At 41.1% G+C, this 15,168-nt stretch overlaps 1 protein-coding gene and 4 non-coding genes across 5 annotated transcripts; 1 reads left to right on the forward strand and 4 right to left on the reverse strand.

Moving 5' to 3' along the window:
* The first annotated feature begins 49 nt into the window (after positions 1-49).
* Positions 50-10,370, forward strand: LOC114803321 (transmembrane protein 214-like). The gene is made up of 16 exons (XM_029002819.1): positions 50-388; positions 1,789-1,982; positions 2,648-2,798; positions 3,081-3,215; positions 4,170-4,252; positions 4,337-4,442; positions 4,839-4,920; positions 5,199-5,300; positions 5,661-5,802; positions 6,047-6,138; positions 6,218-6,266; positions 6,370-6,468; positions 6,698-6,912; positions 7,826-7,994; positions 8,103-8,254; positions 9,470-10,370. The coding sequence occupies exons 1-16, from the start codon at positions 256-258 to the stop codon at positions 9,594-9,596; spliced, it is 2,031 nt and encodes a 676-aa protein (XP_028858652.1). The 5' UTR covers positions 50-255; the 3' UTR covers positions 9,597-10,370.
* Positions 10,371-12,728: 2,358 nt separating this feature from the next.
* trnan-guu (transfer RNA asparagine (anticodon GUU)) lies at positions 12,729-12,802 on the reverse strand. The gene has a single exon. It is a non-coding gene; the product is annotated as a tRNA-Asn (tRNA).
* A 358-nt stretch (positions 12,803-13,160) lies between these two features.
* On the reverse strand, positions 13,161-13,234 carry trnan-guu (transfer RNA asparagine (anticodon GUU)). The gene has a single exon. It is a non-coding gene; the product is annotated as a tRNA-Asn (tRNA).
* Positions 13,235-13,649: 415 nt separating this feature from the next.
* On the reverse strand, positions 13,650-13,723 carry trnan-guu (transfer RNA asparagine (anticodon GUU)). The gene has a single exon. It is a non-coding gene; the product is annotated as a tRNA-Asn (tRNA).
* A 358-nt stretch (positions 13,724-14,081) lies between these two features.
* Positions 14,082-14,155, reverse strand: trnan-guu (transfer RNA asparagine (anticodon GUU)). The gene has a single exon. It is a non-coding gene; the product is annotated as a tRNA-Asn (tRNA).
* Positions 14,156-15,168: the final 1,013 nt, after the last annotated feature.

Here is a 15,168-nt window from a genome sequence, read left to right on the forward strand (position 1 = left end):
ATGATGACGTCACGTATTATTGGTCTATAACACCCGTCGCAGCTCATTTCTCCAGCATTTCTCTTTGGCTTCTCTGAAAAAAAAATATCTACGCATGGCGCCTTCGCTGACGAAATGACGTCACGCCAACTAGCAGACGTGGCACAGAGACGCTAAAATCTCGAGACGTCATCGTCGGCCCGTCAGTCCCCCACGCTGACGAGAGGAAGAAGACGGCCATTTCTCCCCCGCGTCGAGCGCTGCGATCCCCACACCATGGCTTCGGCGGGCAAGTGGGAGGTGGTGAAGAAAGGCAAGAAGCAGAACAGCGCGGCGGCGGCGGCGGCGACGAAGTCTGCGGGGAGGAAGGCGCTCGGCGAGTCGAACGGGAGCAGGCTGGACCAGTCGCGTAAGTCGGCCGATGAATGGGCTCCTGTCCCCCGCCAGCGCGCTGCCGAACACGCAGGGTCCCAACGGAGGTTCGGAAAACGTCCCGCGGACCAAAAACAAGGGGGTTTGGGCGCGTGTCAGGCGCTCCTAACGCGCGTTAGCGTGGTTAGCCCAGCGGCTAATGCTAGTTAGCTCGCTTCTGCTTTATTAGATTTAACAGCGCGGGATTAACCACGTTCGGGATGGTTACTAACTGTTCCACGGAAGGGGGGACGACGACTGGTTAAACCCCGTTTCCAGCTGTCCTGAGACGTCAGCGGTGGGGCAGCTGTGTGCTTTGGTCATTATTCGATGCAGACCTTTAAAAGTTCTGCATTTTCATGAACTTGACGGTCACGGCCATGTGGTGCGGACTATTCGAATAAAATGTAAAAGGTGGTTTGTGTGATTTCGAAGCAAGCAAGCAAGCAAAAAAAAAAAATTGAGGACCGATGTTTGTGTTATTTACTGTGCTGTAAAACTTCACAGAAAATCCAGCAGAGTTTTGGCCCTGTGGGGGTTCCGCATGGTCATGGGATGGGGACGTGCTTTCAGGCAGCTTCATATTTTTGCACACTGTAACAAAATTCAAAGACACCATTCTCTGGCCTGGCATCTCGCAGTTGAGCAAATGTTCTAATATTTCGCATTTTGCGCACAAAAAACCTCAAGGACGTTCTTTCAGGATGACTGTACCTGTTAACTGGCAACTAACCCAACTTCTCCTCATCTTGTAGGATATGTTGTACAGGGATGGCCTGGTTTCCATCTTGGACACGTTCATTATATGCAGTGATAAAGATGAGTGGTTGATGCAGTAATTAAAAGAGTAAAGGACACAAAATATAAATATTAAAACCATGCCTACCTTGGTCATCCCAAAATATCACTGATTCAGAGCGTAAAAATGAGATTACTGATGTTATATGTGTTTTAACGATCGGTGCCATCATCCACAACGTGTTCACACGCAGAAGAAGGACTTTCATATTACATTTACAGCGTTCATCAGACGCCCTTATCCAGAGCCTATTACAATCAGTAATGACAAAGACTTGTCAGGGACACAATGGTAGTAAGTGGGTTTTGTAAGTGGGTTCTGGTTCATAGGAGAGTGTGTTACCCACTAGGCTACTACCAGCCCAGATCTAGTGAATGCCTTCGTATGAGCGCGGCTGTCACCTTTGTTACAGTTGCCGAGCGGTCCGTGCCCCTGCTGTCCCTGAAGTATTGCGATTTTCCTGTTTCGACACGGAATAAAAGCTTTAGGCGTGATCTCGTGTCCCCTCTCTCCGTCCCGTCCTCTCGGTCGCACTGTTTCGCTCTCGCTGCGTGCCCTTATGCTCTCTTCTAACTTCAATGGCTTGATGGCCCTCACAGACCCTGTGAAGATGTCGGAGTCCATCTTTGAAAGCTTTGAGAAGATCGCGAAGAAACAGAACAAGGAGCAGGTGCCACCGGTGTCTGAAGCCCCGCAGAAAAAGCAAAACCAGGGGAAACCGAACAAGAAGCCCCCCTCTAGCAACCCTCCAAAACCGAGCCATTTCAAGAGCCTGGAAGAGGCCATGAAAGCTGTAAGTTTACGACGGATGCACATACAAAAATTTTAATATTAACTTTCATTTCAATTATTAGTGGTGTCATTTGATTTAAAGCATCAATCCAGTTTAAATTGTAGCACTTCCTGGTATGTTTTTAAGGATCATCTTTAAAGCAAAGAATAACTATTAAAATGTATAAAATTAGGTGGCCACCGTGTCTTGCTGCTCTTGGGCCATGTACACTAGGTGTGTCTGTCTGTCTGTCTGTCTGTCTGAGTGATAATTTTTTTTTTTTTTTTGCGAAACATTAACATGCAGCAGTAAATCCTAACACTAATGCCCCTAATTAATTAAATCCCAAACACGCATTCATTAAACATTCATGTAACATGAGTGTGATTTGACATTTTATAACACGCCAGATTAATGGCACTAACTGCAATATTTTTTATAAGATTGATTTGACCCAGTATCAGCATGCTTGACTCGGGTAATCTGTTAATTGTGATTGTCCCCATGTACATTCATTTATAATAATATACAATACCTTTCATACTTTTATCTTGTCAGTATAGTTGAATGATCTTTAAATAATTTGAGAAATTGACCAAATCTTTGGGGAAACAATGGCGTTAAAAATGGCTATAAGTTGGGCGTTGCGTTATTTTTGTTCCTCTCTCCCTGTATTTGACTGTTAGCTGGATGTGTCAGAACTGAAGCAGCAGCTGGAGAAGAGTCAGTCCATGTTCCCTGAGAATCCCTCTGTGTGGCTGAAAGATTTGGCAGGGTACCTCAACTACAAGCTGCCAGCCCCAGACAGCGACCCCACGCTCTGCACCTATGCGCATGGTGAGAGACTGAGGGCATGTCTGTTAGAGGCTGATTGCATAAGGCCATTTTGGTAAATGTCACAGTAGGAAAAGGGTCAATGGTTGCACAAAACCCCCCTAGGTCCCATTTAGACTCTGCTGAAGTTCATTTAATGAATTTGTTTCTTAAAAGAATAGTGTCGAACACATGGTTCATATTGCTCAGCCTCCAATATTCGTTTTTTTATTTCAGCCTAATGTGTATGTAGATTAAATGATTTCATGAAATGTGTTCTTACCTAATGGACTCTTCCCCTTCAAGATTACCCATACTCCCTGGCAGGGAAGGAATTGCGAAGTGTCATTAAAGGGCTGCTGGGCAAGTGCAGTGACTGCTTTCAGGACTTCTTTGACCACTGTGTGCTGACCATGCTCAGAGAACTGGACCGGCAGCCAGGTACACACACACACACACACACACACACACACAAAGAATCACATAACACTGCTCTGTAGGTCTCTCAACTTATGTCTCTTCACAACATTCTAGATTCAACATCAAATTGGGCCTCCCGGCATCCACCACATCATACTAATCTAGTATATTTAAATTCTTGTCATTCTTCAAATTAATGCCCACTATTCTCATAGATAGAGGGGATACGGGGACAATGTCTGGAAGGATACCTCAGGTTGCTAGTTGGATGAAGTGGCTCACTCGTTTTTACATTCCAATTCAACTTATAGCCATTTTTAAAAGACTTTGCACATTGCAGCTTTTATAATGTGTCGGCGACCTTCTGATTATGGGTCCGTTTCCTTACCCATTAGGCCACCACTGCCCCCTCCAGGAGTCTGTCCCTGTAACTACTGATTTTAAATTGCTCTGGATAAGGGCGTCTGATTTAAATTATGTAAATGGAGGTTCGTCGTTACTCCGTGGGATTGATTTTGGTTTGTAAATGACAGTTAATTTCAGTCCAATCGTGGAACAGAAGGTGCTGTGACAATTTTAGCCTTTTGGATAACTGCAGTCAGATTTTGGCAACTATTCACTTATGTTGGTTTCTTTTGAGTCTGATGACTCACAACTATGAAATAATGCTGAAGTTATGTAGTAAAAGTCCCCCAAATGTTTCATATTTGAGATTTTTCAAAGGAGTGAACTTTTTCTGTGATTGCTGCATTCACATTCTTTGCTTCTCTCAACCACCTAGTCACACAACAGGGATGGTTTTCCAACAGTCCTGAAAGAGTTCCTGTGTTGAACACCTGTAACTTGCTTTTGCTTCACTCATGTTAATAATCTCATGAAATTGCTAATGATGCTGGCAATAATATTCAGTGCCAGCAAAAAGATTAAGTGGTCTGACTGGTAGTGTATGATTGAAGCTGTTTCTTCCTTTGCCAGGTGATTCTCTCCATGGTTACAGAATCTGCATCCAGGCCATCATGCATGACAAGCCCAAAATTGCTACGGTCAACCTGGCGGAAGTGAGTGTTCGTTCTGGTGTGTGTTTGTGGGTGGTGGTATGTGAGTGTCCTGGTTTAGATGATTTGGACCTCTCTGTTCTCCAGCATCTGGAACTGCTGCGCTCGCACCAGAACCGGCCACTGAAGTGTCTGACCATCATGTGGGCTCTTGGCCAAGCAGGCTTCTACGACCTGAGTCAAGGACTCAAAGGTGAATTTATTTTTCCCACTAAATAGTTCTGTAGAATTAGGGATGTTTAGTAATGGCATTTTCAGTATTTGTTTTATTGCTACGTTAAATTAGCAAGTCGCACTACTCAGTCCGAGCATATAGCGAATACTGTTTCATTTGACCGTTAAGTACCTGATCACCACCGATACTGGGGCGGCACTGGCAGCTCCCATTTAAATGGTTTAAATGCATGTAAAACATGTACAGATATATGCATGAGACGATGCATGTGGAGTCACAGTATATCATTCTATTAAACAATTGATATATTATGCACCCTTACATGGCATCATGGCGAGTTAATAAAGTATGTTTCAGCAGCACCCAGCCCCCCACTGGTTGTGAACTTAAACCATTTTCTATATTGTGTTCCAGTTTGGCTGGGCATCATGCTGCCTGTTCTGGGGGTGAAGTCTCTATCAGCATACGCCATCGCCTACTTGGAACGGTTGCTCTTGTGAGTGCGTTGCAAAATAATGAGGATGAAGTTCAGCAAGAGCCAATACTGCCTATAAATAATTATCGTTCCAAATTGTATTGACTAGATCTTTGAAAATGAATGATCCATTAAACACAAATGAGTGAAATATGAGGTGTAGTTGCAGCAATGATTCTGCAGTTTTATTTATCAGTTACATTTTAAAGCATGTGTTTATGTGGCCAACTGACTAAAAACTTGGGTGGGTGTGAGTTTTCTCAACATACACAGTAACAGCTTTGTGTTTTTTCTTAAAGGCTTCATGCCAACCTGACAAAAGGTTTTGGCATCATGGGACCCAAAGAGTTCTTCCCTCTACTGGACTTTGCCTACATGCCTAAAAACTCCCTGTCACCCAGGTAACAAGCTTAAAAGTGCTAATACCCCAATGATTGATTGTAATACTGACTTACATTTTCCGCTGCTGGTTGTCAAGCGTAAAGTCTCTCAGAACCGTTCTATCTAAGGAAAATGCTTTATGAAACAATTAACTATTATATAGTTGAGACGTTTAATTCTGCTTGCCCCTAATACATCTTAATTTGTGCAATATTATAAAACCATACAAGTAGCTAAGTCATTTTTGTACACTGTATTTGCTCCAATGATTATCAGTTCCGTGCAGTGCTTTTTGCATACTGTTATTTATTATTTATTTTTGTCACTATTGAACCATTGGTTTGCAGTACTGTCTAGACGCTAGCGTGTTGTGTGCTCAGTTTGCAGGAACAGTTACGCCGTCTCTACCCGCGGCTGAAGGTCCTGGCGTTTGGAGCAAAACCCGAATCCTTGCTGCACACGTACTTCCCATCGTTTCTGTCACGAGCCACCCCACACTGTCCTGATACCATGAAGAAAGAGGTGTGGGTGGCTTGCGTCATACGCCTTCTGGCTTTTATGTATATCCAACATAATACACTATTAATATAAACAGGTTTCATTTAATTAAGAGGAAGGTAAACAGCAGTTTATTTTCTGAATATGGAATGCACAATGGAAGCTTAATTTAGTGGAGTTATTGATTCAATAATTGTGATTATAAATTTTCTATAAAGTCTATGTAAATAAGGAGGGTTGTGCTCTAATAATCTGTAATATTCTCTAGCTGCTCATCAGTCTGACTGAGTGCTTGTCAGTGGATGCTCAGACTTTAGGTGTCTGGAGGCAACTGTACACCAAATATTTATCCCAGTCCAGGTGAGAGACGGTTCTGTCAGTTTTTGTCACTTCATGCATTTGCGTCGTTTTTATATACATTTTTTCTATCTTCAAATAGCCTGCTATTAAATCACCTTTTGAAGAGCTGGAATACACTGCCACCGAAGGTATGCATAGATCTTATTTTAATGGATGCTTTTGGGTATTGATTACATTATTGTTATATTATTTAATATTGAGATGCAATGACTGTCTCAACATCTTTTTCAGCTGCGTAAAAGCCTTCAAGAGACCATCCAGTCATTTAAAGTGACCAATGAGCAGATGGGTGAATGTGATGAGGTGCAGGAATGCAAAACACTGTGCAATGTAAGTAACGGAAACTAATCTAAAATCTGTCTATATATTCTTTGGACAAATAATTAAACTAATCATGGCATCTCCAAAAAGCGTTGAGTGTGTGGCATACCCATGGGTGCTTGTCTCTGCCTTTCATGACAAACAACCTGTGACTATTAATAGACTTAAAACAAGGCAAAGTATCAAGCCTTAACTACTTTTTTTTTTTTTTTTTTGCCCTGCATTTATTCATCTATAGAACATACAGACAAGAATGCGTGGCCAGGGGTTCCCATGGACACGGTTGCTTTTGGCGATGCTGGTCTTCGCTGCTGGCTTCATTGCACATGACATCAGGTCACATGGGTCATTTGCTGACTCAATGACCGCACTCTACCTGCGGACGTCAGGGGTCTCGGATGCATCTCAGCAGGCCTGGAGCAAAGTTTCATTATACAGTCAAGGAGGTTTGAGGTGAAAAGCTTGTATCAGACTACGGAATGGGGCAGTGGTGATCTAGCGGTTAAGGAAGCGGCCCTGTAATCAGAAGGTTGCTGGTTTGAATCCTGGTCTGCCGAGGTGGCACTGAGCAAAGCACTGTCTCCACACACTGCTCCCCAGGCGCCTGTCATGGCTGCCCACTGCTCACCAAAGGTGATGGTTAAATGCAGGGGGCATATTTTGTTGTCACCGTGTGCTGTGCTGCAGTGTTTCACTTCACTTTCATACATACAGGAACTTTATACAGTGTAATACAGAGGCTAATAAAGTTTGTTATGCAACCTTAGACAGTTTATAATTTTCCCTAGAAACTCTTGAAGACAGGAACGATTGGATACTGGTGGGAAAGGACCAGGACCAGAGTTCAAGCACTCACTTAAAGTGATTAAATGAAGCGATTGTCATACACTGCAGCACAGAACACGGTGTCCTCTGATTTTAACAATCACCTTGGTGAGCAGTAGGCAGCCATGTCAGGCGCCTGGGGAGCAGTGTGTGGGGACCTTGATCAGTGGCACCTTGGCGGACTGGGATTCAAACCGCCAACCTTCTGCTCAGGCCACCACTGGCCCTTGCAATTGGATGTTATACTGTTAAATATAAATCATGCTAATAATGTATATAGTTTTGGCCTGAACACAAGACTTTCTTACTCTAGTGTGTCTGGAAAAAGTAGTTAAAATATCATCTTTTTTTTGCCATTTACTGGTTTTGCAACAAACTTCATTCGAAGAGTAGACAACCAACCTGTGGTGTTTGATGGCAGACAGCTCAACAATAACCTTACTAAACAGTAATGCTGTAGCAGTAGAACCAGATGTTATATGCACAGTGCAGTTTTAGTTACGTTCTAGCTTTTAATCTGTGTTCTTGTCCTTTCATGCAGGTGGCTGGAAGAGAATACACCATATTATTACTCCTATGTTGTGGAGAAGGTTGGCCCAGTACTGGAGGATGGATGGCAGCACATGAGAGTAGCTGGGGTGTTCCTTGCCAATCAGAGCTCCGAACTGACCGTGTGGGTTAAAGAAAACACACCCCGGTTCATTGAGTGGGTGAGAAAAACACTAATACTGTTATTTGAACTTTGTGAAGATGAGAACTTATCAGGATTTCAGATTTTATTTTTAATGAATTTATTTCTTTTTTGTTTATCTGAACAGGTGAATGTAAACACACCCGACAGCGTGTTCCAGTTTATAGAATATGTGAAGGAGCTGCTGCTGCTTTTGCAACGCCACTACATTCTTCCAGCATGGCACTATGCTGTTGAGAGCCTACAGCATGCATGGAAGGCTTTCCAGGAATCATGCAAGTATGTAGCACCCCATATTTGCCTGCACATCGCTTAACTAACCCACGCAGTTATCTGATCAAACTCTTCTCCATGCTCCTGAATAAGTTGTATAACCCTTTGTTACTCCTCTGTGTATAAAACTGTAATTGATTGAGCATGGATTAGTCATCTTAATTAGTAAAAAAAAAAAAAATGTAAATTAGGGTTGCCTTGCAGCTAAGGAAGCAGACCTGTAAACGGACTGTTTGAACCCCTAGAAGTAATATTTTATCGCTATTTCAAAGTTTTTGACTGTTCAGTGAGTGGTACTCTGCTGTGGTTCTGGTAGTCCCCTACTTATTGATGACTACTCCCTGACCACCACAAACTATATGCCAAACATACACAGGAGAAATATATTTTACAGCAAGATCACATGGACAGGAGAGAGCAAAAGAACAAGACAAAAATAAAATGATAAACAAAAACCTAAAGGAAAAGAAAAATAATTCTGCTTTTTTGGGGTGTGAATGTATATTATGACACAATTATAAGGATTGCTCACGGATTGCAATTCTGAAAAATTGTAAAAGGCCTAGTGTAATTTGTAAGAGGCAGCTGACCTTATGGTCTAAAAATAATATTGAGAAAATATATATAAAATGTATGTGTGTCCTCTAAAATAACTGTATAAATGCTAAATTTGGCCATTTATTGCATAAAATGACAAGTAAATATTTCTTCAGAAACCAAAAAACTAAAGTGGCCAATGGCATACAAATTGGCCAGCAATGCAAAGCCTCTGCAGACACACTGATCAAAGTAGAATTTTGCTGAGCTTTATCCACTGCACATTGGGACTCATTGATGTGCGACCAATAGCAGGCTCTCAAACCAAGATTTATAGCAGTGATTAAGAAGTTGATTGTAACCGTTTAATTGTAATATCTTACTGCAACACTGCAAGGAAAAATGTGCATACGCCAGGAGAGTTTTCTGAATGGGTGGGGGAGCAAGCTGTCTGCTTGCTCAAAAGTAATGTTATAAATGTTAGGAATTGTTCTCGATATAATACTCTATATAGTCATTTACAACATCACACATGGAACAAAACGTGATTCATCGAGTATATTTGATATATGGCCCATTCCTAACTTACCTTGTTGATTTTTACTTTCTTATGTATTTATTTTTTTTTAAACTTGTAAAAGTTTGGTGTATAAACTTTATTTTTTTTTTTTTTTTTTCCTCCAGTGGGGAGGTGTCACTGTTATGTGTCCAGAATCACGTGATGTCATTTACAAACTCTACCTGGCTTTACCTGCAAGACACCACGGCAGCCATCAAGAGCTGGGCTCAGGACTTGCTGTCCCGAGCATGAAACCCAGAACACACACACACAGACTGCCTTTACTTTTGTTTGCCCACGACTTTTGTTGGGCTCGCAGATGTATTTTTTATGTTTTCTACCAACAGCAGAGACATGTTTTGTCTTTTATATATTTTGAGGTTTGTCTGCCCTTCTGTCTTTTAGTGAAGGAGTTTGCCAAAAAGGAAGTGAGACTTTTTAGCCACTTCTTCTTTGCTAGATCATCTTGACAGCCTTACAGGAAAGCCCGATATCTTTTGGTTTACTAGGCAATTATCAATCTTACTTTTGAGAAATTGTTCTTCAAGGAACATCCCCATATACATTTTTAAATTTAGCCACTACGGTTTAGCTGATACTTTAAATGGCTTCAGTAAATAAAGTTAAATGTGAACTATCCTGTCTTGCTGATTTTAAATGGTTTATTCTTTTTTTTTTTTTCTCTTAATCGCCTGCATGTGAAGAATATGAGCAAAAAACACTGTAATTTCAGAGGCTGGACGTCCTGTTGTGAAGGCCATGGCATACCAACAGCTGCTCATGGAAAAGCCATTTTAGGTTTTCATGATCAGGACGATGATGATTTAATTAGTGACTGTTCCCAATACACCAATCATTCTATACAAGTTAATTTCACCATGGTTTAATGTTTATTCCCAGAATACATACTCTTCAATGCCAGGAATACCAGACTGCAAACTGTATAACTGTAGAAGAGAGCAAATGTGTTAAGTAAAATGTTTTGTTAATCTGGAAATTTATAAATAAAGATTGTTTAGTCCTGTATACCTTTTAAAATATTCCTTTAATGATTTTATTTAAGTTCTAGATTGGTGAAAATGTTATATTTAAAATCTTGGTAACAACATAAAAGATGGAAACAAAATAAATATGGAGTTCACCTGTAATCAGAAGGTTGCCAGTTCGAATCCCGAATCTCCAAGGTGCCACTGAGCACAGAGTGAGTCCCTAAGGGTGATGGGTTAGTTGAAGGATATAATTTGATATAATCTCATAATATTCTTCTGGACAGATTAGCATCTATTTGCATTAGTCATATTCCCTCACCTGGTTCACCCCATATCTCTCAGGTCATTCAGTTTATTCAATTTAAATCCCACTCTTCATGTATGCTTGCTGTTTCTGCAGGTACTAGGACCTATTTTACTCATTATTTACATTCTCCCTCTTGGCTCTGTATTTCCCCTAAACCCAATTACTTCCATCCATCTACCTCCCTCTTGGACTGTCTTATGGAGATTGGATCATGGTTCTCCTCTGAATTTCTCCAAGTTTTACTTGTTTGTACAGCCTCCACTTTAGCCAGATATCACAGTTTTTCCATTAATCTTGATAATTCCTCCATACATCTTTCCCTGAAGTAGTCTGCTCTCATTCCAATTATTTAGATTATCTTCCTTTATTTAAGTCACAGCTCAAAACTGACTTATGTCCTTTAACTTATTTTAATTGTCAAATCATGTTTGTTCTGCTTTTTTGATTGCTATTTATTTATATTCTGTAAGGTGACCTTGGTTTTTAGGAACGCGCCCTGGGATATAATGTATTCTTATTACATTATTAAGATTTCACTTGGGTGGGAAAGACTTTGCATGAGACATAAGTTGGTTAACTGCAGTAAAAATACCAAAATAGACACTTTTACATTTACAGCAATTATCAGACGCCCTTATCCAGAGCGACTTACAATCAGTAGTTACAGGGACAGTCCCCCCCTGGAGCATTGTAGTTACTACAATGGTAGTAACCTGGGTCTTCTGGTTCATAGGCGAGCATAGGATACCCCCCCACACACCCCCCCACACTCACCACTTTTCATCCATAGGTGGGCACGAATAACAAACATTTCAGTTAACAGCAAAATGCGGTAAAGGATTGCACCACAGAGATACATGACAGCAATTGATGCAGACTTCTGAGCATGCAATGGCCAAGATGATCCTTTTTGGTGTTCATTGCTGCTGTAAACACAAGCAAAGTTTTGTCATTTCAGATTACACTTGGGTCTTACATGACACATAAGATGTTTAACTGCAGTAAAAATGGTAACAAAGTAACTTGTTGTCCCTTGGTGGACTTGAACCACTAACCTTTTGGTTAAAAATTGCACCAGGGGACAATATGATGTTTTAGATTCCAATGCATCCCATGGCTCCATCTCGAAGCCTGCTGACGAGAAGTGGCATGTTTTCCCATAACCTCAAGTTGTACAGTCAATGCGTAACCTCTGTGATTCACTGCCATATAACTGTCCAGTTGGACCTACCTCCTCTCTCCCAAGGACCTCTACGCCACCTCAAAGTACAATGTGGGCCTCAAAAATTCACTAGGGAGGGAAAGACATTCCATAAGAGATAAGTAATTTAACTGCAGTAAAATCGCAACAAAGTGATTTTTCATCCCTCTGTGTAATTGAATCCTCAAGTTTTCAATTAAGAGCCGAATGAGCTAACTGATTACACTACAAAGACTAAATGTTGTGCATTAATGAAGCAAATGGCAACAAAGACACTGTACGTCCCTGTGTGTGCATGAACAAAAAAAACTTTTGGTTAACAGCCAAACACACTAACCGATTGTGACACAGAAACATTAGTCTATAATTTTATTAAGCTTTCTGGGCTCGCAAAAGCTCAGATAAGATCTATCATTTCATATATCATTTCAGTTGGGTGGGAAAGACCTTGCATGTGACATATCTAGTTTAACTGCATTAAAATGGCAACAAAGACACTAAGGGCGCTAAGCGATTGCGCACCAGAAACCGTACTTCTTAGCTATATGAAGCTTTGTGGGCATGCAAAAGCTCAGATAGGAAGCATCACGCCATGTAACATTTCTGTTGGGTGGAAATGACCTTGCATGTGACATATGTAGTTTAACTGCTGTTAAATTAGGAAAAAATGCACTTTTCTACCCTGGGTGGGCATGAACCACCAACCTTTTTGGTTAACAACCGATAAAGCCACAGAGACCACACTTCTTTCCTAAATGAAGCTTTCTGGGGCTGCAAAAGCTCAGACAAGAAGCATCATGTCATGTAACACTTCTTTTGGATGATAAAGAAAGAGTATGAGAAATATGTAGTTTAATTGCAGTAAAAATTGTAAGAATGACACTTTACGTCCCTGGGTGGGCTTGAACCACCAACCTTTCGGTTAACAGCCGAACGCGCTAACCTATTGCGCCACAGAGACCATGCTCCTTTTCTATTTGAAGCCTTCTGGGCATGCAAAAGCTCAGATAAGAAGCATCATGTCAAATAACATTTCTGTTGGGTGGAAATGACTTTGCATGTGACATATCTAGTTTAACTGCTGTTAAATTAGGAAAAAATGCACTTTTCTACCCTGGGTGGGCATGAACCACCAACCTTTTTGGTTAACAACCGATAAAGCCACAGAGACCACACTTCTTTCCTAAATGACGCTTTCTGGGGCTGCAAAAGCTCAGACAAGAAGCATCATGTCATGTAACATTTCTTTTGGGTGATAAAGACATAGTATGAGAAATATGTAGTTTAATTGCAGTAAAAACCGTAAGAAAGACACTTTACGTCCCTGGGTGGGCTTGAACCACCAACCTTTCGGTTAACAGCCGAACGCGCTAACCGATTGCGCCACAGAGACCATGTATTTTTGCTATATGAAGCCTTCTGGGCATGCAAAAGCTCAGATAAGAAGCATCATGCCATATAACATTTCTGTTGGGTGGAAATGACCTCTCATGTGACATATGTAGTTTAACTGCTGTTAAATTAGGAAAAAATGCACTTTTCTACCCTGGGTGGGCATGAGCCACCAACCTTTTTGGTTAACAACCGATAAAGCCACAGAGACCACACTTCTTTCCTAAATGAAGCTTTCTGGGGCTGCAAAAACTCAGACAAGAAGCATCATGTCATGTAACATTTCTTTTGGATGATAAAGAAATAGTATGAGAAATATGTAGTTTAATTGCAGTAAAAATTGTAAGAACAACACTTTACGTCCCTGGGTGGGCTTGAAGTTTAATTGCAGTAAAAATCGTAAGGACGACACTTTACGTCCCTGGGTGGGCTTGAACCACCAACCTTTCGGTTAACAGCCGAACGCGCTAACCGATTGCGCCACAGAGACCATGCTACTTTTCTATTTGAAGCCTTCTGGGCATGCAAAAGCTCAGATAAGAAGCATCATGTCAAATAACATTTCTGTTGGGTAGAAATGACCTTGCATGTGACATATGTAGTTTAACTGCTGTTAAATTAGGAAAAAATGTACTTTTCTACCCTGGGTGGGCATGAACCACCAACCTTTTTGGTTAACAACCGATAGCGCCACAGAGACCGCACTTCTTTCCAAAATGAAGCTTTCTGGGGCTGCAAAAGCTCAGACAAGCAGCATCATGTCATGTAACATTTCTTTTGGGTGATAAAGAAATAGTATGAGAAATATGTAGTTTAATTGCAGTAAAAATTGTAAGAACGACACTTTACGTCCCTGGGTGGGCTTGAACCACCAACCTTTCGGTTAACAGCCGAACGCGCTAACCTATTGCGCCACAGAGACCATACTACTTTCTTATTTGAAGCCTTCTAGGCATGCAAAAGCTCAGATAAGAAGCATCATGTCAAATAACATTTCTGTTGGGTGGAAATGACTTTGCATGTGACATATCTAGTTTAACTGCTGTTAAATTAGGAAAAAATGCACTTTTCTACCCTGGGTGGGCATGAACCACCAACCTTTTTGGTTAACAACCGATAAAGCCACAGAGACCACACTTCTTTCCTAAATGACGCTTTCTGGGGCTGCAAAAGCTCAGACAAGAAGCATCATGTCATGTAACATTTCTTTTGGGTGATAAAGAAATAGTATGAGAAATATGTAGTTTAATTGCAGTAAAAATTGTAAGAACGACACTTTACGTCCCTGGGTGGGCTTGAACCACCAACCTTTCGGTTAACAGCCGAACTCGCTAACCTATTGCGCCACAGACACCAAGCTACTTTTCTATTTGAAGCCTTCTGGGCATGCAAAAGCTCAGATAAGAAGCATCATGTCAAATAACATTTCTGTTGGGTAGAAATGACCTTGCATGTGACATATGTAGTTTAACTGCTGTTAAATTAGGAAAAAATGCACTTTTCTACCCTGGGTGGGCATGAACCACCAACCTTTTTGGTTAACAACCGATAAAGCCACAGAGACCACACTTCTTTCCTAAATGACGCTTTCTGGGGCTGCAAAAGCTCAGACAAGAAGCATCATGTCATGTAACATTTCTTTTGGGTGATAAAGAAATAGTATGAGACATATGTAGTTTAACTGAATAAAAAATGGCAACAAAGACACTTTACGTCCCTGGGTGGGCTTGAACCACCAACCTTTCGGTTAACAGCCGAACGCGCTAACCTATTGTACCACAGAGACCATGCTAATTTCTTATTTGAAGCCTTCTAGGCATGCAAAAGCTCAGATAAGAAGCATCATGTCAAATAACATTTCTGTTGGGTGGAAATGACCTTGCATGTGACATATCTAGTTTAACTGCTGTTAAATTAGGAAAAAATGCACTTTTC

Source organism: Denticeps clupeoides, chromosome 14, assembly GCF_900700375.1.
Source record: "Denticeps clupeoides chromosome 14, fDenClu1.1, whole genome shotgun sequence".
Taxonomy (NCBI): Eukaryota; Metazoa; Chordata; class Actinopteri; order Clupeiformes; family Denticipitidae; genus Denticeps; species Denticeps clupeoides.

Coding starts and splice junctions, on each gene's coding strand:
- LOC114803321 (XM_029002819.1), top strand. CDS start 256: ATGGCTTCGGCGGGCAAGTGGGAGGTGGTGAAGAAAGGCAAGAAGCAG. Junction 1,983..2,647: donor TGGAAGAGGCCATGAAAGCT/GTAAGTTTACGA, acceptor TTTGACTGTTAG/CTGGATGTGTCAGAACTGAA. Junction 7,995..8,102: donor CACCCCGGTTCATTGAGTGG/GTGAGAAAAACA, acceptor TTATCTGAACAG/GTGAATGTAAACACACCCGA.